Source organism: Antennarius striatus, chromosome 4 (genome assembly GCF_040054535.1).
Source record: "Antennarius striatus isolate MH-2024 chromosome 4, ASM4005453v1, whole genome shotgun sequence".
Taxonomy (NCBI): Eukaryota; Metazoa; Chordata; class Actinopteri; order Lophiiformes; family Antennariidae; genus Antennarius; species Antennarius striatus.
The window spans coordinates 1,650,001-1,672,854 of record NC_090779.1 but is presented as its reverse complement, the minus strand read 5'-3'; the positions used below and the strand labels follow the sequence as shown (position 1 = coordinate 1,672,854).

Here is a 22,854-nt window from a genome sequence, read left to right as displayed (position 1 = left end):
CCTCAGCTAAAGAAACAGCTGAGGTTGTGATGTGGAACATTTTCCGGATGCGCGGTTTTCCCAAGGACGTCGTATCAGATCGCGGGCCTCAGTTCATCTCATGATTCTGGAAGGAGTTCTGTGGTCTGCTGGGCGCCACTGTCAGTCTTTGCTCTAGGTTTCACCCACAAGACCAATGGGCAGGCTAAACACCTTAACCAGGAACTGGAGACCGGTCTACGCATCACGGCATCCCAGAACCCGGATACATGGTCGCAGAAACAGGTTTGGGTCGAGTTTGCCCACAATACTCTTCTGTCTGCTTCCTCTGGTTTGTCACCTTTCCATATTGCTCACGGTCATCAACCATCTCTGTTTCCCTCGGTGGACTCAGAGTCTTCGGCCCTCTGCATTGGCCATGGTGAGGCGCTGTAGGAGAACCAGGGAGCAGGCCTGCCAGAATCTCTAACGGCGGACAACCGCCCCACGCTACAGACACGGCCAGAAGGCTTGGTTGTCTACAAAGAACTTACCACTCCGGGTGGAATCCAAGAAGCTCGCTCCCAGGTTCGTCGGTCCGTTCCCCATCGCCAGAGTTGTTAGTCCGGTCTCAGGGTCTCAATCCAGCTGAAGCTCCCAAGGTCAATGAGAGTCCACCCCACGTTTCATGTTAGCCACGTCAAACCTGTCAGAAGCAGTCCTCTTGTCCCCCCAGCCAGACCCCCCCCACCCGCCCGGTTCATTGATGGCGGCTCGGTGTTCACCGTTCGACGACTCCTGTCTGCTCGCCATCGGGGCCGGGGGTTCAGTACTTGGTCGACTGGGAGGGCTATGGGCCTGAGGAACGCTCCTGGATCCCGTCCCTCCCTAATCCGGAATTTTCATGCCGCCCACCCTGACGCTCCTGGATCTTCAGGGGCCGGCCTTTGGGGTGGGGGAGGGGTACTGTCATGATCCTGTTTGTTTAGTGTTTTATTTGCTTCCCTATGTTTCATGTCTTGTCTTCCTGTTTTATCTTGTCATCACTCACCCCTGTCTCTGTTCCAGGTTCCTGTCTGCCCTGCCCCCTCCCCGTCTGCGTGCACCTGATCCCTGATTGTGTTTCCTGCACCTGTCTCCTATCACCCTCATCAGTCCTGTATACAGTATATTCCCCCTTTGTGTCTAGTCTCGTCGCCAGTTCGTTGTAGTTCATAGCTCACGTTCCAGCCTTCATTCATTGCTCTTGTTCTCGTTTTTGTATTTGAACCTTGCTTGTTTGTTGCCCTTGCCTTTTTGCCTGCCGCCTTGGATACCTCTGCCTGGATCGACTGTCTTACCTGTGTACCGAACCTTGCCTGGAATAAACTTTGTTCTCTGATTTTACCGCTTAGTGTCGTGCACTTGAGTCCTGCCTGAGCTACGTTCTTGACAATTTTGCTTTTATGTGAAGCACTTTGGGTAACTAATTTTGTATGAAAAGCACTTTATAAATAAAGTTTGATTGATCATCCAAGAACGGAGTCCTGTACCATAAAGCTTGATGAACCTAGCCGGGCTTCCTCTTCCTTATCTGGCTTCACTTACCCAGACATCTGCCCTCCGGATTTTCGTTATCATAAAGTCGGCTATCAACTCATTAATTCAATCCAGACTTGTCCACTCTAGAGCTGTGCACGCTCACATCAAAAGGGCGGAGTTTGCTGCATGCAACCAATCGCAAACATGCAACAAACCGGCCCGAGCCGCATATTTCACAATGGAGGAGCAAACAATAATAATTAATAAATACGATCAATACAAATCAATAATCCAGGCAAAAAGCAACACAGTTGCAGCTGCCAAACGGAGCAAGGATTGCTGGGAAAACATGGCCGACTGCGTCAATGAGGAAGTTAGTGCTATTATAATATTACTGCCCCACTATGACTGCACTTGTGTATCTGACTACAGTAACATCTGTGTGTTCATAAATGTGTGTGTGAACCACATTTTTGGTTATGACATGTGATCGTAGCCCCGTGACTTTATGAACAGCTCTACGTACTGTGTTCTTCACAGGTTTTCAGCATCGCCAACAGAATACATTAAAGTACCGATCAATCAATCAATCAATCAATCAATCAATCAATCAATCAATCAATCAATCAATCCATGATTTACTGAAACAAATCATTGATCAATGACATTTTATCTGTGTCTTGCTTGTAACCCGTCCAACGAGGGATTTCAGGACATCATAATAATGACCAACATCACTCAGAAATATATTAACTGTGACAAAGACCCTCAGGTCAATGCACACTGTGTGGGGCTGTCAGCGCGGGGTTGGGGTGCGTTCCATTCCTGATGTGAGGCTCCAGCAGCTGACAGATGTAATGTAACCCCTCCCCCCAAAACCTCTACCTTTCTACAGTCATTGTTCAGCCAATCCCACCGGATTACAGCCATCCCTAAATATTCTCTCTGCCTGAGCGCTCTGCACACAAGCTGTGACCCGAGATCCACCGGGTTCTCAGGGAACGGACGGCCCGTTTTCAGGAGAACTGATTGGTCAGTAGGTGGGGCTGTTATACCTGCTGAGCTCTGATTGGTCAGTAGGTGGGGCTGTTATACCTGCTGAGCTCTGATTGGTCAGTAGGTGGGGCTGTTATACCCGCTGAGCTCTGATTGGTCAGTAGGTGGGGCTGTTATACCCGCTGAGCTCTGATTGGTCAGTAGGTGGGGCTGTTACACCTGCTGAGCTCTGATCGGTCAGTAGGTGGGGCTGTTATACCCGCTGAGCTCTGATTGGTCAGTAGGTGGGGCTGTTATACCTGCTGAGCTCTGATTGGTCAGTAGGTGGGGCTGTTATACCCGCTGAGCTCTGATCGGTCAGTAGGTGGGGCTGTTGTACATGCTGAGCTCTGATTGGTCAGTAGGTGGGGCTGTTATACCTGCTGATCTTATCCTGAACTTATCCTGCTCCGGAGCAGGTTAGGTGTTCAGCATAGGTTACCGTGACAACGTAGCCTGATAGGAAGTCAGCCACCTTTATGGTACTGAACAGCCAGGGTTAAGCCTGAAGTTATCTGGCTAAGCCGTGATCCAGCTTTAGGGTACAGGCCTCTGGTCCTCGACACCACAGGGTGTGTCGTCTGCTGTGTGGAGCGTGAAAGATGGAAACTCATCCACTGGAAGCAGAAGCTGGTTCAGGTTGGAGATTGGTAGAAACGTGTGTGTGTAAAGAACAGAAGGAGAACACACACACACACACACACACACACACACACACACACACACACACACACACACACACATACACACACACACACATACACACACACACACACACACATACACACACACACACACACATACACACACACACACACACACACACACACACACACACACACACACACACACACACACACATCAATAACCTTTATCTTACTGTATTTTTCTACACAGGAGACGTGAAGCCGTGTGCAGACTCTAGGAGGCCTTCACGTGTCCTACGTCACGCGTGTGACTGATCGTCCCTGTTGTTCCTCCAGCGGCTGTTCAATGATACATGTTTAAAAAGCATCAATAACACATGAACACAGAATAACAACAGGAACACACAGCTGACTCCACACTGTGTGTGTGTGTGTGTGTGTGTTTGTTTGTGTGTGTCTGTGTGTGTGTGCAGCTACCTGTGTGTGTGTTCCCCTCCTTAACACACACCGCGGTGCTGACAGGAGGTGTTTGTAGGAAGTTTCTCTCCTGTCAGGAACTGAATCTACCACACACACACACACACACACACACACACACACACACACACACACACACACACACACACACACACACTCGGCTGGTGAAACACAGTTTCTCCTGTGTTTGTGCTGATGCCGTGTGTCACGTGTGCTGCTGGATCCCCTGACCGCGGCCACAGACAGGATTAGCACCCGGCTCCATGAGCGGAGCTGAATGCGGCCCGGTTGTGACCCAGTTCTCCCAGTTTGGTGACATCAGCGACTGGGAATCAACCTCCTTCCTCACACAGACATCCCTGCATCTGTAGCTGAGATAGCAACACACACACACACACACACACACACACACACACACACACACACACACACACACACACACACACTGGTTGTGTGTTTATTCTGGGTGAGACGCTGGGATCCAGTGGCTGAAGACAGATTTGGACTGGTTCAGTGTATCAGTTACACTGTTATGGTCAGACTGTCTGTCTGTTTGTCTGTCCACCCAAGAGACGATGGGCATGGAGGGGTAGTGGTGAAAGGGGGGGTGTCTTAATGCTCATGTGTGCAAAAAATAAACACACACTAATATGGACTCACAAGTCACTATAAAGAGAAAATGACTGCAAAGCGGTTCCATGTGTGTGTTCACGTCACACACCCGTGACCGGACCACGTGTCAGAGTGGTGAACGACATCGGCCACATCCTCACACACCCACTGACGTGTAGTGAACCAGGTGTTTTATTCTCACCTGGGCAGAAGATGAACATTTTTTTAATCTCTGCTGTCCTCCAGTGGAAAAAATTAGAAATTACACTCTTACAGAGCAATGCATGATGGTAGTTGATGGGCACTCAGCAGGATCAGCCTGCAGATCCACCACCGACCCGTAGAGGGCGGCCTCCAGTCCAGACGCCTCCGGGTCACCTCCTGCCAGCTTCTTCTATCAGCCACAGGATGATGCTGGGAAGCCTGCATAGTTGCCATAGTAACCACATAAAACAGCCACACACACTCAAGCATTAACGTGTTCATCAAAAGCAACAAAATAAAATCATCTAACTGAATTTACTTTTATTACAGCAAAAACAAAACTCTAGTAATTAAATATATCAGGTTTTATTCTCTAGTTACAGGTTATATGAATGTTTACCAAAGTAAAAAATAATAATTTGTGTGAACATTTGAGTAAACAAAACCAAAATGAAATGGCTGGTATCCTAGCAACAGACTAGGATCTGTTCATCCATCTCTCCATGGTGGAGGCGGGGCTTCAGTGGGCGGATGCCGTCTGTGTCCGTGTCCGGTGTTTTTCTGGGTGGGGTGTTGCAGTAACTTCATCCCACCACCAGGTGGGTCACATGTTCCTCTGAGGGACGGAGCAGAGGATGAGGAGGGTGGACAGAGAAGAGGTCTGCAGGCCTTCCTGGAAGTGTGGGACGGGGACGTGTCCCTGAGACGGACCTAGCATGGATCCGTCGATGCTGCTGCGCTCCAACAGCTCTGACGACACAAATCCACCAATCAAACCCCCCAGAGGTGAACAGTCTCTGCAGCTGCAGCTGCACTTCTTCCTCTAATATCCTGTCAGTTGGTTCGTGGGCACCGGCTGCCTCAGAGCAGGAAGTGTTACCCCCACCCACCCCCAGCAGCACATCGCTCCATCAGGAGTGAGATCCGTGTTTCTAGCTCACAGTAAAGGCTGATAGCACCAGTGAAGAGTGTTTCTGCTGCACCTGAACAACCAACAGGAAGTCTGGCAGGTGATCAGAGAAGGCCTGAAACACAACACATGATGAGGAGGTGAAGGGTTAGAACACAGTGTTTCTATGGAAAAGACTCCTGGTAACCCTGGAAACGGTGATGACACAACTCAGCTTTCAGTACGTCTATCAGACTGAACACTGTGGTGTTCATTTTGATAGTCTGCATCGCCAACTAGTGGCGTGTCATATGTACTGCAGTGTTTACAAGCCGGGGATTCCCACAAACATCACCCCCCAAGTTAAACTGAAAAATACCAACAAGACGAACATTTAAATGTTTAACACAACTGTTTTCTTATAAAAGAGGCTTCAGAATAAAACGCTAATGCCACTCCTGTGAGTCTTCTGTCAAAGACAGTTAGCTCTGGTTAGCTGGAGAAGGCTATCACAATTAATGATCTACCTCAATTAGATTTCTTTTTTTTGATTTTTGCAAAAACACTTTAATCACATTCAAAAATGTTGCAATTTTACATTAGATGAAGCACTTAAATGCCTCAGAAGAAGATTATTTAAAAAAAAAACTTCAATCACATTTAACATATAGAACATTTAGAACATTTTACAATTTTTTATTAGATGAAATTTCAAAAACACTAAACACTCAAAAACCTTAAACACCAAGAAACAAAGGGAAATACAATATAAAAATTAGTGCATTATAACAGGAAGTTTGCAAAAGTGAGGTGGTCATCAGCTAAAGTGCATAGGACATTTTCGTAACACCAGATTTTCCTAAAGTTATTCAGGTCTTTCTTCAATTAGAAAGAAGAAGACAATGCAGGCGGTGTGTGTCACCTGATGACATTATGACTAATGCTGTGGAATATTTTCAAGAACAAAATATGTCCTAGTACGCTTCATTCACCAGAGTTGTGTGTTTGTGTGTGAGACCAGTTCTCTCTTCTTCTCCTTTGGGCTTTTCCCTTCAGGGTCTCCACAGCCAATCAGTGTCCTCCATCTAACCCTGTCTTCTCATCCTCTTCTCTCACACCAACTACCTTCATGTCCTCTTTCTCTACATCCATAAACCTCCTCTTTGGTCTTCCTCTAGGCCTCCTGCCTGGCAGTTCAGAACTCAGCATCCTTCTACCAATATATTCACTATCTCTCCTCTGGACATGTCCAAACCATCTCAGTCTGGCCTCTCTGACTTTATCTCCAGAACCTCTAACATGTGCTGTCCCTCTGATGGACTCATTCCTGATCCTATCCATCCTGGTCACTCCCAGAGAGAACCTCAGCATCTTCATCTCTGCTACCTCCAGCTCTGTCTCCTGTCTTTTCCTCAGGGACACTGTCTCTAGACCAAACAACATCGCTGTTTTCACCACAGTTTTGTACACCTTTCCTTTCATTTTAGCTGAAACTCTTCTATCACACATCACACCTGACACTTTCCTCCACCCGTTCCATCCTGCCTGGACACGCTTCTTCACCTCTTTTCCACACTCTCCATTGCTCCGGACTGTTGACCCTAAGTACTTCAAATCCTCCCCCTTCTTGATCTCTTCTCCCTGTAACCTCACTCTTCCACTTGGGTCCCTCTCATTCACACACATGTACTCTGTCTTACTGCGGCTAACCTTCATTCCTCTCCTTTCCAGGACAAACCTCCACCTCTCTAGCTTCTCCTCCACCTGTTCCCTGCTCTCACTACAGATCACAATGTCATCTGCAAACATCATAGTCCATGGAGATTCCTGTCTAACCTCGTCTGTCAGCCTGTCCATCACCATAGCAACAAGAAGGGGCTCAGAGCTGATCCCTGATGCAGTCCCACCTCCACTTTGAACTTAAAGCGGGTTAATGGTGTGGATATGTGCAGTGGCTTCCCTAAAGCCCAGCTGTGGTGCAGGAGCTCCAGTGGGGGACCTCTCCTGGACAAACAGCCCCAGGCCAACGATGATCTCTAATTCTGCTTGATCTCATTGCAGACCTCTGAAGGTCGATACGCTTCATCTCCCCTCTCTGTCGTCCTACTCCATCGGCACTCCCACATTAGTCCTCCTCATCTTCTTAAATGTCTTTGAGGTTGCAGTTTAACCAACACTAATGTATTTCTGGGCTAAAGGGTGACACTTTCAAAAAGCAAACATTTATGTTGTATGAACACAGGGTTACATTTGAAATAAACCATTTTTCTTGTCCCTGTGATGCTGTGTTGTTAGCAGCAACTGTCTCAGGGACTGAATCTGAGTGGAACTTAGAACTAAATTTGGTAAATTTAGTTTTCTCAAATTACATTGATGTTATCATGCCCTAAATTTGATTTAACCAAAATGGGCATTGGTATTACCAAATTACCTAAATTTAAATCACACAAAGAGCAGAAACAATGACCAAGACTAATCAAATAATAATAATTAAAGCATAGTTAAGAAATGTAGCATATAATTATTAATTTACCTCCTGTTAAACTGGTATAAGTCTAATTTTTATTACAGTGATCTCTCGTTACTTGCCGTTAATGCACTCCAGGAACCACACGCGAGTAACGAATTCCCCAATACTGCGACAAACTATATTATTATGTATGGTAATTTAAACGTTTCTGAACGCCCCCCCCCATACTGATATTAAATCACCTTCTATCTGTATTACCTTTAAAACTCTCTGGTAGAGTGTTTAAAACACTTTTGCGTCTCACAGAAGTCTGAGACTCATGGAACATAGGGCACCTCCGGATGCCGTCAGCCAATAGAATGCACGTACGGTATCACGTGACTACCTACTAAAAATCTGTGATGAGATGAAGTCGCGAGTGTTGATGCACGAATGTGCGAGGGCGCAGTATATATGTTCTATGTAAGCTATAACACATTTCATTGATCATCTATAGTAGAAATAATCAGCATATCAACTCCTTTGAAGGCCACCTGTTACCTTTGACCTCTGGTCAGTGCAGGTAGTGTTATGAGCCGCGTGGCAAAAGCAAGACCAGGACCCCGGATACAGAGCAAACAGTTTATCAAGCACAAAGTAACAACAGAAAATCATCTTCTAAGAAATACTTCAAAAGTATCAATGGAAAATCACCTTACTCAGGGGGAAGACCAAAAACAAGAAAATCGCTGGAAACAAAAAACTTGCAGCGGGATTGCGCGGCAGTTGGCCCCAGTTTGATCCTGATGAAACTCAGGTGTGAGACCAGACTCTGTCCACGAGCCCAGACCCGCCTCCTGCCACGCCCCTGCACTGCAGAGAGGGAGAGCAGAGAAACATGACCAGAGCACAAACACAACCATGACAGGTAGGTCTGTGTTACATCCAGTAATTCACACACTAATAGTGTGTTGTGTCACTAGTGAGGGTTTGGTGGTGAACCTCCTGGAGTCTGTAACAGACGCCGATAGGGAGATTTTGTTATCAGAGCTGGAAGGACATGGTAACCCAGCCTTTGTTACAGACATGTTGTCCAGCTTTGGTCTGTGTGTTCATTCTGTTCCTGCTGCTCCAGTGCTGATTGGTGCAGGAATGTTCCCACAGGTCCATGTGACTCCAGACACCCTCCAGTCTCCCTGTCTCCAGATCAGACAGACAGGAGAGGCTTCTGGGTAGGGAGGACTCCCTGTGCCCTGCTGTAGTGATATAACACCTCAGATTAAAGCAGACAGACAGCAACTAAAATCCAATATATTGGATTATGGAGGTAATCCAACCAAAAAGTGAATGGAATTTCAAATAGAAATGAAATGGAAACCATCACAGACTGAGAGGAACCTGACTGGTGTTCAATTCCCACACAAAACCCAACTTTTCTTATTGGTCATAATACCTTACCTGTACTTACAAAATTAATTGGTTCCGGAAGAAAGTAGATAATTACATAAGTAGAGACACTTTCTCCATACAAATGCCCTAATCCGTTCCAAGACCCCAAGAATTCCAACATAAATGTTTTATAAAGCATAAAAAATGCATCAAAACATGTAACAAATACATGTTACGATTAGATTATTACACAATAAATGAGAGTTGTACATAACGTAAAAAACAAAGAATAGAGTAAAGAATAATAATGATGGTCATTTACCTTTTAACTGCTGTCCTCATTGTTTTTTGCCCTCTTTGGTTCATGCCCTCTTGCCCCACCATGAACAACAGCGTGAATTCCAGTCCTCCTTCTGAACTTCTCCAACCACCCACGCGACGCCTTAAACTCCTTAAACTTCCTTTAGTTTTAATAACGTGGTGATTGTAGATGCATTACGGCCATATTCTTTGGTGAGATCAACCAAACGCATCCCTTTTTCAGGCTTTTCTATCATCTCTTGCTTTGTTTGTACGGACAAAAAAACTCTTTTCTTAGTCTTTTCTTTTCCTCTTTTCTCCGTCACTTTCTTGGGGTCCATAGTGAATACTCTAAAAGTCAATATATTTACCTAAAACTATCAGAACACCTCATGGGTCGAGGGCCGAATGACGAGGACGCTGCATAGACACCAATGCAGCGTCCTTAGCCAATGAGGGACCACCTCATTGACTAAGCGGAGGTCCCTCTTAGCCAATGGGATGCCAGGATGCTAGGTAATAGCCAATGGCAGAGCAGCTATAAGAATGTTGCGTTCAGGAACCTGTGGGAGCTGCGAATATCAGCCCATACTGTATTTTTACGTTTTGTAACTCTAAATTTCTTTCGTAACTAGAGGCAATATTTTCCTGCTGAGGCATTTTGTACGTAGAACATTTCGTCAGTAGAGACATTCTTAAGTAGAGGAACCACTGTAGTTTTCAGGGGTTGAAATGGACATTTTATTTCAGTTTATTTCAGTTTGATTTTAAGTAAGACTGGATTGGCTCTTGAAAAACACTCCAGTGACTAGAACAGCTGTCCAACAGAACTGATGCTTCATCCAGTGGAACCTGTAAGTCATCGGGTCGGTAAATGTTTCTCCTCATCATAACACAAAGAGGTTTTTGTGGTGGGGCGACATCCGTCTGTTATTTTCCTCCCCCTGAACTCGAGGACAGAACGATGTCCCACAGCAGCCGTTTCTTCCGATTAAATGATGAAACTCCTTGCAACTTGTTGTCCTGTAGAACACGACTCCCACAGACGCATCTGTTTCCACCTGCAGCTTCGTTTTCTGATGAATTGATGCTCAACAGCAACTCCTGCTCTTCTTCCTCCTCAGTCCGGCTCTCTTTCTCCTTCTATTTTTGTCCCGTCTTTATAAAATAACCACAGATCCTCTACATTAATGCAGCACGACGATCAAATGGTCAACAGCTTTAATTGTGAAATCACACCCTGTAACACCGATAACACCATGTGACACGGCTCTGGAAAAATACCACTGACTAATATTTCATGTTTTACTGTGATGACAGAACAAATACGGATTCACTGGACCACCTGCTGCTGTTTGAACAGCAACTAGACTTAAATACTCGGATTAATGCACCATGTAAACACATCTACCAAGAATAGACGGTCATACAGGCTGTTAGCGTGATGCACATCCCACTGTTCCACAACGTGTCGCACAACGTGTCCCACAACTTGTCCCACCGTGTCCCACGACGTGTCCCATGACATGTCCCACATCTCCATCCTGTAGCTTCTGTATCGTGTCCAAAATTCCAGCCCCTTCATTGTAGGTTCATGGGAAGCTGCAGCAACCAACTAACCAACCAACCAACAAGCCAACCAACCAACCAACCAACCAACCAACCAACCAACCAACTAACCAACTAACCAACAAGTCAATCAACCAATGTAGAGAGTAGAGAAGAAATTTATTGATCCCTTAAGGAGGTTCCGTCAGGAAAATTAACTTCTCCGTCACACACAACACAGTGAGTACGCAAAACACAGAAAAAGCACACAGAAAGCACCAGCACATAGAAAGTAGTACAACACCAAATAGAAAGAGTAATAAACAACCCACCAAGATCATACAAGTAGAAAGGCATAGATAGGCATAGAAATAAAATGGCATAAATAAACAGGGCTAGTTAGGCATAGAAAGAGTGAAGTATCTGTAGTGTTTGCATTGTTTTTGGCATATGTATGTATGTACCAACCAACTAAACAATCAACTAAACAACCAATCAACCAACCAACCAACCAACCAACCAACCAACCAACCAACCAACCAACCGACCAACCAACAAGTCAATCATCCAATGTACCAACCAACTAACCAACCAACCAGGTGACCAGCTGAACTTCCTGTGAGTGACTCTCATGGACAGATCCATTATTGATGAAGCACTCGTTGCAGCTGTAGTCATTATGTAACTGAGAGCCGATTGGGTTGCCGTGGAAACAGTGGTTACTGTGATCAAACACTGTTGTGGAATTCATGCTTGAACCCGATGGACCCCCCCCCCCACTGCCACAGCAGAGGATGAAAAGCTCTTCTCTCCATCCACTTTCTCCTCATGCGTGAAGGAACCTCTGCCTCCTCTCCACGTCACATTTACCATTCAGTCCGTCCCCGTGGGGGTGCTTCTGATGCGTCTGTGTGATGCTGTGTGTGTGTGTTATCAGGTGAAGTGTGTGTACAGGATGTCAGGGATCTCTCCCCTGCTTTCCATCCACGTTCTGACAGGACATGGCCTGATGTACGACGTGTGGGAGAATGTGTTTGCACTGCAGAGATGGATGTGTGTGATCAGATAAGAGCACACGTGTCCTGACAGTGCTTACATGAAGAAGAAACATCAGCGTGCAGACTGGCTTTCACACGTCTTCTTAGCATTTTATTGAACACTGAGTAGAAATGTTTAAATCTTGGGCTCCATTTATTAGATGTCAGACAGTTTGTGTTAAGTTTGAAACATCATTGTGTCAGAAGGACAGATATTTCATTAATGTGGACTTTTTTCAAGGTTTTCCATTCCTACAAAAAACCTGAATTACAAAACTAATAATTTGGTGATTTGTTCACAAAATGAGTCTCTCTGAGGTTGTAGAGTATTGAGGCTCAAAGGTGCTTCAGCTAAACGCTAGATAGCACCTTTCTCACTCCAGAAGGGTGAATAATTGATGGCCCTGTTGGGGGTGTGTGGAGTGAAAGGTCCTCCTGGTTTTCTTCTGTCTGCCAGCGAACAACACAAAACTACCTGAAGGACACCAGTGAGATGAACGTCTAACAGAGGACTGAACTCCATGAGGCTCCAGTGAAGGAGCAGACTTTAGGACACACATAAAAGTGTTTATATCTCCAACAGTACTGTCATTCACCACTGGGGGGTGAGGGTGGGGGGCACCAGGCACTTGCAAATGAGCCCCAACCCCGAATTATAATCCCCAACCCCAGGTTCCATATGGGGCAGCGTTCGATTTTCTTCATGGGGACCTTTTAAACTGCTCTTCATTTGACCCATCACGTAGGCCCTGATGGCATTGGGAGACCCTACCAGGAGCAGAAAGCCCCTGACAACACAGCTCCTACCATCATTCAGGCACTCAGATTCCCCCACCACGGGCATTTGCTCTGGATGCCTCCCGGACACCTCCCTGGGGAGGTGTTCCAGCTATGTTGTAAAGGGAGGAGGCCCCGGGGAAGACCTAGGACACAATGGAGAGACTGTGTCTCTCAGCTGGCCTGGAAACACCTCAGGATCCCCCGGAAGACACAGAGGAGGGATCTGAGGACAGGGATCATGAATGTCAGGACAAATTACACAGGAATTTGTCCAAATGTTGTGGAGATAACCCAACATACCAAAAGTAAACTCTAGAGGAGGACTCCAGGGATCACTATAGTCTCGAGGATTCATCCTTGGGTGTTATTGTTTGTAACATATTTTCATGATGGAAGTGCTTAGGGTGTCATATACAGTATATATATGCTAACTAACCCATATAATAGGTTAGTTAGTGATTAACTAATCGTGTGCTAAAGTGGGGTTCTAATTTTCCTTCATGGGTTATATTAGTATGTAACATAGAAATAAAATAAAATACAGACACAATTGTGGTAGCAGGTCTTACTGGCGCTGGGTGTAAGTTATTAATTACCCTCTGAGTTGGTAGCTTTTTGTAATCATATCTCAGTAGCATCATATGTATGTTATCTAGAGTATGTAGTAAATATGTAGTAATACATGTGTGTTAGAGCAGCAGTAGCTCAGTTCATGAGGTTTTAGCTCGGGGACTGGAGGGTGGCCACCTGGACCCAAGATGACCCACATGGACCAAGGTGGACCAAAAATGTGAAGGTGAACTGGCAGTGGAGAGGTGCCGGTTCACCTCCTGAGTGCTGCCCAGGTGCCCTTTAACAAGGCACTGATGACATGCAGCTGCCTGCCGCTCTACTTTCATGGTCCCCCAATTGGCTTACAGGCCAATGTGTGTGATTGGGCCTGTATGTCTACGTGTGTGAAATATATATATAAAAAGAGTGTAAGCTAGTTTCCCCACAGCGATTAAAGGATGGCTGTTCTCCTGAGGGGTTCATTCAGACGTCACTCAGTTATTCCAACAGAATAAAACCAGTCGATGACCTCAAACACACAGAGTAGAAGGAAAACATCCAAGCCTGCTGTAGATGCTCCTCAGGATGTCGTGACAGTGGGTGGAGCTATCTGTGGACGCTGGTCATTAAACCCAGACCGGTCCGGTGAGCTTCATCTGTTGAGACGACTTCCTGCCCCGGTGGCTGCAGCGGTGTCAGGTTACTGCCTGCAGGACGCTGGGCTGTAAACGGTGACGGCTGGTCAGAATGCATCCCATCAGGTACCGGCGCGGACTCATTCCAGCAGCTGCCAGCAACAGTCTCGGAGCTGGATTGGTTTCTGGCCCTGCTCTAACTTTACATACAGTTCACCTGGTAGTGTGGAGGTGTTGTCACACTGCATGCTGGGTAATGGTGAACTGCTGGACGTACAACCGGACCAGAAGCCGTGAAGTCAACACAGCCTGGTTGTCCTCCCGCTATCTGACTTTATTAAAGCTGACAGGTTCACCCAGACCCCAGGAGGGGCTTCACTGACAGGACGCCATGTTTAACACACAAATACAAGTAATACACCAAAATAAACCAAACACAAACACTTTGAACTCGCTGACATCTGTTCACCAAATGTACACTATTCTCCAGAGAACTGATAAATCAGGAGGAGGGGCTTCTCTGCGTTTTGATGTTGGTCTAACACGATTGGCTCCAGAGCACGATGGCTCCGCCCCAAGGTTTCCTTTCTCTGTAACACATGTGTCAAACTCAAGGCCCGGGGGCCAGATGTGGCCCTCCACATCATTTTATGTGGCCCACGAGAGCATAAAAGGGTAGAGCGTCTAAAAATAAATAGGTCAAAAGTGTGCTTTGAACTACATGTCCCACAATGCAGTAGTTCATCCCATTCCAACTCTGACTAAACGTTGTGAACAAAGTTAATGTCCTAACTTGTGTCTGATGTTATTTTTCTTTATTGATTGATAGTTTGATCCTTGATTGATGGAGTTCTGTGGGTTTAATAACCTGACAAATGAAAAGGATTTATGTTAGAACAGAGAAACAAACAAACATGTTTTTTCTGTCTAACTGTAATGTTTGGAACTAGAATCAGTCAGAAATTCAGTTATTTAACATTAAGGAGTAGTTACATTTAGTTACATTACACTGAGTTACATTTAGTTACATTTATTAGTTACATTAAGGAGTAGTTACATTTAGTTACATTACACTGAGTTACATTTAGTTACATTTATTAGTTACATTAAGGAGTAGTTACATTTAGTTACATTATACTGAGTTACATTTAGTTACATTTATTAGTTACATTAAGGAGTAGTTACATTTAGTTACATTACACTGAGTTACATTTAGTTACATTTATTAGTTACATTAAGGAGTAGTTACATTTAGTTACATTACACTGCGTTACATGTAGTTACATTTATTAGTTACATTAAGGAGTAGTTACATTTAGTTACATTACACTGAGTTACATTTAGTTACATTTATTAGTTACATTAAGGAGTAGTTACATTTAGTTACATTACACTGAGTTACATTCAGTTACATTTATTAGTTACATTAAGGAGTAGTTACATTTAGTTACATTTATTAGTTATATTTAGGAATAGTTACATTTAGTTACATTACACTGAGTTATATTTAGTTACATTTATTAGTTATATTTAGGAATAGTTACATTTAGTTACATTACACTGAGTTACATTTAGTTACATTTATTAGTTATATTTAGGAATAGTTACATTTAGTTACATTACACTGAGTTACATTTAGTTACATTTATTAGTTACATTAAGGAGTAGTTACATTTAGTTACATTACACTGAGTTACATTAAGTTACATTACATTGAGTTTTGTCTGTTCAGACACATCTTGGACAGAGTAATTAAATCCTGGTAGTGTTCGAGGGTTTCATCAGTTATCTGAATGCTAACATTAGCTGTGCAGCCGAAGGACGATAGAATATATTTTTACTTTAATATTTGACTCAGTGTGCTGAGATGTACTCAGCTGCTGATTAATCAGGACTAAACCCTCACATTGTTTTTAACACAACCTTGAACACATTATTACTATTATTGTCAGGTTATCCTCGGGTTGCAGCTTCGGTCCATTCGTGTGCCTCAAGTCGAGGACTGCTGGTGTGGTGTACTTACTGGAAACGACACAGACACAACGACAGTTTTTTTGTAGTCATGAAAACAGTGGCTTTTTAATGTAAACACTACATTCGATTGGTTTTTCCAGCACGGACATCCCACATGAAATAACAACCATTCACTAAAGAGGAGTAGAGGGACAGAGAGAACAAAAGCTGCACAGAAAAAAGCATTTACTGGGTCAGGAACGGAACAGAGAGGGGGAGAAAATCAAAGTCCTCATGAGGGGAACGGGAACAGAATGCCAAAGAAACAGGAATATCATGTCATTATTTTACACACGTCTTTCAAAAACTAGAAAGCAAGAGGGGAGGAAAGAGTTAATATAGATAGAGACTGATGAGAGCTAACATAGATAAGGTATGAGTAGATAACAAATCTCCAAATCTACTTCTTACGTGTTTGCTCGTGAGTGTGAGCGAGTGTGTGTGTGTGTGTGTGTGTGTGTGTGTGTGTGTGTGTGTGTGTGTGAGACGTGAGAACTGTGCTTTTCATTGTAGACCTGGAAGGTGTGCGGCAAACTGAAGAGACAGAAGAAGAAGGAAGGACTTTATACAGCGTCAATGTGTGAACATGCGGCGCCCCAAACTAGCAGACGCAGCCAGAAACGTGCTCCCCCCCCAAAAAAAAGTGGTTCCTTTTTTTTTTTTCCTGAAAGAATAAAAAATAGATATTGTTATAATATTATATTTTCTGAGTCAGGCTAACACGGTTCTACGGCGGGGGGAAACAGGCAGAATGGTAAAGGGGTAAAGGAGTGGGGGCGGGGGCGGGGGCACAGTTCAGAGCGTTCCAACAGCACCCGGTGGTTTCCTGTTCGCAAAACAACTGTTCATTTTAAAAACGGGAGGTTTAGAGAAAAGGTAGCTACAAAGCACGAGAAAGAGAATCGATCCGAGACGACGGGATCGTCCTGATCGCTGTTCTGGTGGTTCACGGTCGACCCCTCCTTCACCGGCTCTCATCCCAAATACGTTTTCATTTTAAATTCAGGAACCAATCAGCACTCTCCTTCTGGTTTTTTTTTTTTTTTTAATGTTTTTTAGTATCTTTTTTATTCATCTTTTGCTATTTTTATTGAAAGTATTTTTGAAATTCTTATTTCAACAGTACTAAGTGAAGCCTTGTGTCTTATCAGGGCTAACTCTTTCTACAAAGGCTTGAGAGCCTCATGCTATCTGAGGCGGGGCTCTAGGAGGAAGGACGAGGAGAGAGGGCGTGCCCTTTGACCCTGAGATCGGGACGTCAGAGCACCATGCAAAAAGAAACGGATGGGGGGGGTGAGAGAAGTAAAGGCTTGGTGGTGGGGAGGGAATGACAAGAGAGAAAGATACACAGATATGTACAGGACAGGCAATCAATCAATAAATTAATTGATAAATTAATCAACCCTTATCAAACCAGGAGCCTCCTTACAGGTTAGTAGGTCTAGAGGTTATAACAGGTTATAACAGTAATGAAGATAGTTATAACACTGTACTTGCTTCTAGAAGCAGAGCTATCTACATACAGTACCTGTGTCACATGGCACTGACTGGACAAACAGCACGTTTCCTATTGGCTCTCAGGCTCGGCCGTGACCCACGATTGGTTGAGGGCTGAGACCGGCGTGAGGAAACAGGGAGCTTCACTTCCTGTCCATGAAACCCAATTATGGGAGTAAAAATAATTCTAATTGTCCAAAGAAAACGAAGAACAAACACCGATGTAAACAAAAGGCAGACAGTGGGACACGGGTTCGTACCGGCGTCAGACCTCTGAAGGTCTGACAGCCTTCAGCTGCTGCTCCTTGTAGTGCCATACCACCACAAATCAGTACGTAATCACTACGGCAACAACAAAAAACATGGATCAAACAAAGAAAATGATACAAAATGAAAGTGAGGCAAAATGTGAATATAAATCAGTGTGCAGACCGATACTCAGGTAATAAATATACACACCATCAACAAAAATAAAACACATTCATAGGAATTAACAAAAGAGTCTGCAAAAAAAGCTTTTTGTTAAGGATGAGAGAGACAGAGGGAGGGGAGAGAACCGAGGCTGGGGGGGTTTGTTCAACAGGGTCAAGGCTGCAGGGGTTCTCGTCTAAAATATTTGTTTGCTTGGCAGCGAGTCAAAGAACGTCAGGAAGAGGAGTCAGAGCGAGAAGAGACAAGAACTAAAAACATTATATATATATATATTTATATATATATTTATATACGTATGCCTATTTTTTAAAGTATCCTCATTATTAATATGTACCTAGTTGCATTTTTCTTTCCGTTTTCTTTCAATAATCAGCAGAATTGTCATCGTCACCGTCAGCATTTCAACAGCAGAGTCGAAGGAGGGAGGAGGCAGGGAGGGAGGCAGGGAGGGAGGCAGGGAGGGACGGGGGGTGAGGAGAAAGGAGAGGAGAGGGGGGTGGGTTACAGGGGGTGCACTCAGTACAAGCCACACCCCCGGAGGTTGTTGGCGATGATGATGTCGGTGACGGCGTCGAACACCACCTGGATGTTTCCTGTGTCTGTGGCGCAGGTCATGTGACAGTAGATCTCCTTATTTGGAGAGCGGTTCTTGCTCTCGAACTGTGCTTGGATGTAAGCGGCGGCGTCCTCGTAGGTGTTGGGCCCTGGAGAGGAAGCAGACCCACAAGTCACACCCTCAGCGCCACGCACCCAGAGGGAATGCTGGGAAGTGAGATCCGATTGGTCGTTCATTCTCTCCGACGTTAGAGGAAGTAAGTACAGATGAAAACATCTTTCTTTCGGGGCTACGTTAGCCCTGCTAGCAGCAGATCATTAGCTGATTCAGGCCCGATAAACAGCTGCTTTGGCTAACCGGAGTCACAGCGGCTGGTAGCCGCCTCATGCAGCAGTTAGCAGTTAGCAGTTAGCCCGCCGCCAGGACGCGTTTCACAACGCTAACTCACTCGCATTTGAACCTGAGCTCGAACGGCGTGATTTAACTCTTGCTGATCATTACAGGTGAAGTTTGATTCTACGCTGATGACTGCATGGTTTACAGCTAAGGGCCAGATAGCATAGCCTAGCATAGAAACAGCTAACATGGTACTTAAACCAACAAAACTAGTTCTGTTTCCTTTAATAACGACAAACACAAACAAAATAATGCTCTGTGATAAAATAGCGGTGTGGTTTTATTAGGGTAGAACCTTTTTTAACCCAATTTAGAACCTGCTCCTCAGACTGTGTCCCTTTGGACAAAGCAGTGCACACCGTTTCCCTTTCTATGGACTTTATGCTAAACCTTTAGCATGTTAGCACAGACAAGAGTGAGGAATCTCACAATATTTAGTTGATTAAAACAGCAGCTCAGGACAGCGTGTCACATGTCCACACTGAGGGACTTAAAAAGCTTTGTTGACCCCACAAACGTTTCCATGTTGGCATCACTCCTCCTCTATAAAACCATTTTTGTTGCTATGGTGAAGAAGAAGCTTCCGTCTCCCCCCTCCTACCTGTGTATTCAGGGAAGCAGATGCTGAGGGGAGACTTCTTGATCTTCTCTGCAAACAGATCCTTCTTGTTGAGGAAGAGGATGATGGAGGTGTCGATGAAGAACTTGTTGTTGCAGATGGAGTCGAACAGCATCAGAGACTCATGCATGCGATTCTGCAGAGGGAGGAACGAGGAAGAGAGAAAGAAGGAGACAAACGAGGAGGACGAAGAGGGATGGGATGAGAGGAGCGAGACCAGGTGAGAGGAAGAGGAGAGGAGGTGAGGAAGAGCAGTGGATAGGACGGGTCAGATAGCCAGACATGTGGTTGGGTGATGAAAGAGAGAAGAGGAGAGCAGGGTTAAGTTTACGTTCCCAGCACGAGGCGAGACGGACACACCTGTGTTCTACCGACTCCGAAAGCATCATCAGTAACGTTCACGACGCAGCGACGGGGAAGAGAAACAGAAACAGTGTTTTATTAAAAGAAGATGATGAAACACACAAGTGGATGAGTCAGGAGAATAAGAACACACACCACGCTTCTCAGGTGCTTTATTGTCATTTGTCTGGTATAAATACAACTTTCAATAAATTATCCCAGCAGTGAAGGAGATACAGCAGAAACGTGACTGACACTACACACACACACCTGTACACACACACCTGTACACACACACCTGTACACACACACCTGTACACACACACACACGTGTCTGTACAGGATGGGCCGCTAATGACTGGCTGATCGAGGGTGAGAGTGTTACAGCGGTGATGTCAGAGAACGCAACGCCAGCTCTATACGAGCTCATCGAGTCATGTGATCTGTGCTTCCTGTCCGAGCTCAGAGGGAGGACCTGGTGTCCCTGGATCTGGATTCATCAACGAGGAACGTAGAGGGAGAGCTGATCAAATTATGAGGCTGACTAATTTATGCACCATCAAGTGCACTGGATTATAAGGCGCACCTTCAATGATCGGTCTATTTGAAAACCTGACTCCATATATGAGGCTCGCTGTCGGGGTTCAGGCTCCTAGTTGCCCCTTGTGGTGCAGAAAAAAGTCTGAGTTCCAAGAGAAAAAAAGCCTCATTAGACGTGAGACGGGAAAGTTTGGCACGGATCAGAAACACTTCCTCCTCATGTCAGACCTGGCCAGTTAGAAATAGATGCTATTACCCACAAACCCTCAGGAGCACCACCTAACAGGTCATTGGTCACACGTGTGTCCTTATCACTACACCACAGGAGGAACAGCAGCCAATCACAGAGCTGAAGGACGGACCAAAGGGTCGTCCGGCAGGGTCGCAAAAAACGTGTTCATATTCATACATGTTGTCTGTGACGGTACTCATGTGTGTGTGAAGACACACCCCTAGACAGGTGGAGGTGGGCTTTGTCCAGTTTACACTGACAACGTTCATGAATGCAGAGATTTTTAACAGGATTCTGTTAGTGTGAATTATTTATAAAACCACTATCTTTAAAATGAAAGCCCCTTATTGTCTCACTCGAACACACAGACCAGCTCATCAGTACGTCTCTGATGGAGTCGTGTTCAGGTGGACGTCCAGAACCAGAACCTCTGGCCGCTCCAGCCTCTTACCCCGCACCCACCAAGGAATCACATTATTAAACTACAAATTTAAGGCACTTACACTCTGTTGAGGAGTAGAAAGACAGCAAAACCCTTTGATTGTGTAAATCCTTCACTCTGTAGTGTTTGCGTCTCACACACTGGTGAGAGAAGCAGTCATGTGACCGCCCAGGAGCGACGGAGGTGGACCGGAGGAAAGAAATCACCTGATTTCAGCACCGGGGGTCGTTCTGATTGTCAACGCCGATGAACTTCCTGACCTCACGGGTTATTTTACATCAGGCAGTAATGGTGAACGCAGCACTGAGCAGCTCCAGTAATGGTGAACGCAGCACTGAGCAGCACCAGTAATGGTGAACGCAGCACCAGCCTGTTTGGCACAACAGCCAGAAACACCTGAGGTGCTCCTCTTGTGTTGTGACATTCTCCAGTCCCGTGGGTGTGTTTGTGTCTTCAGTGCATGTGTGTGGAAAGGGTAGACAGGTGCCTTCTGGGTAATTAATCCACAGACACTGACTCCTGCACAACACCCATGGGCTGATGCCGTCTACACACACACACACACACACACACACACACACACACAAACACACACACACACACACACACACTGACCTTTACTGTACTCTTAACAGACATACATGTAGATAACTGTATGAAACACACACACACACACACACACACACACACACACACACACACACACACACACACACACACACACACACACACACACACACACACACACACACACACACACACACACACACACACACACCAGGCTGATCAACAATCTTAGACAACTCTCTGGATCTAACAGTTGGCACAGAGACGATCTACCTGAAACAATGAGGGCGGAGCCACGCCCCCGGCGCTCAGACACACACAAAGAAGCTCCGCCTCCGTTGGCCAGGCGACACTCATCGTCTAAAGGGACACCCTGCTGTCAATTCACCAACAGCAGCATTTTGAAAACCAGGTCATTACTTCAGTAGGTTGTTCTCTATGTGAAATGTTTGTGCCCCCCCCCCGTCAAGCCTGGGAGGTGGTGTGTGTCCTGTGGGTGGTGTGTGTCCTGGAGGTGGTGTGTGTCCTGGAGGTGGTGTGTGTCCTGGAGGTGGTGTGTGTGACACACGGATACTGTCAGCCAATAGCATGCAGGTACGGTGTCACGTGACTACCTCCTACAAAGCCGTGATGTAGTGAAGCCGCGCCCCTTGAAGTGCGGATAAGCGCGGGGTCGCTGTAGCTGAGGCGCTGAGCGTCGCGTCGCATCGCATCGCATCGCGTCGCGTCGCGTCGGGTTTGAACCAGTCTCTCCGGCTGAAACGAGGTCCTTTTGGTTTCACCCCCACATCAAACCCGATCAGCGGATCTGGGACGACCTCCATCCTGCACTGACGCAGCTCGGAAAAACATCCGCCATGAAACAAGGTGGACGCCCCAGTCCCAGAGGGTCACACAAACTCAACAGTCGCTCAGAGCTGACCTCTGGCTTAATAAGCAGAGGGGGGGACTGCAGGGGATTACGCTGCAGACACTCACAATGGATGTGGCCCCGGGGCCATAAAGAAAATCGATGGTTCCTCTGAAGCAGTAGCTGAGAACGGCGTGTTTGAGTCAGCGCTCCACCTCCTGCTGCTCCGTGTTTGGAGGGTCGCTACAGCGGACCTCTGCGTGTAACGTAAGGACGTCAGTCCTGAAATACGACCACGGCACGGAAGATAACGGCGGGTAAATAACAGCATCAGA

General features: G+C 45.7%; 1 protein-coding gene across 2 annotated transcripts in view; it reads right to left on the bottom strand.

Annotated features, from left to right (window-relative positions):
- Positions 1 to 16,083: 16,083 nt before the first annotated feature.
- Positions 16,084 to 22,854, bottom strand: part of LOC137594321 (guanine nucleotide-binding protein G(o) subunit alpha) — an 89,574-nt gene continuing 82,803 nt past the window's right edge. The window contains exons 7-8 of one of the 2 annotated variants that reach the window (XM_068313731.1): positions 19,529 to 19,682; positions 16,084 to 18,679 (exon numbers count right to left, since the gene is read on the bottom strand). In XM_068313731.1, the coding sequence (XP_068169832.1) occupies positions 18,492 to 18,679; positions 19,529 to 19,682 (342 nt within the window). In that variant the 3' untranslated portion in view covers positions 16,084 to 18,491. Of the gene's footprint in view, positions 18,680 to 19,528; positions 19,683 to 20,046 lie in introns of those variants that run through there. The other variant, XM_068313730.1, reaches the window with a different exon arrangement.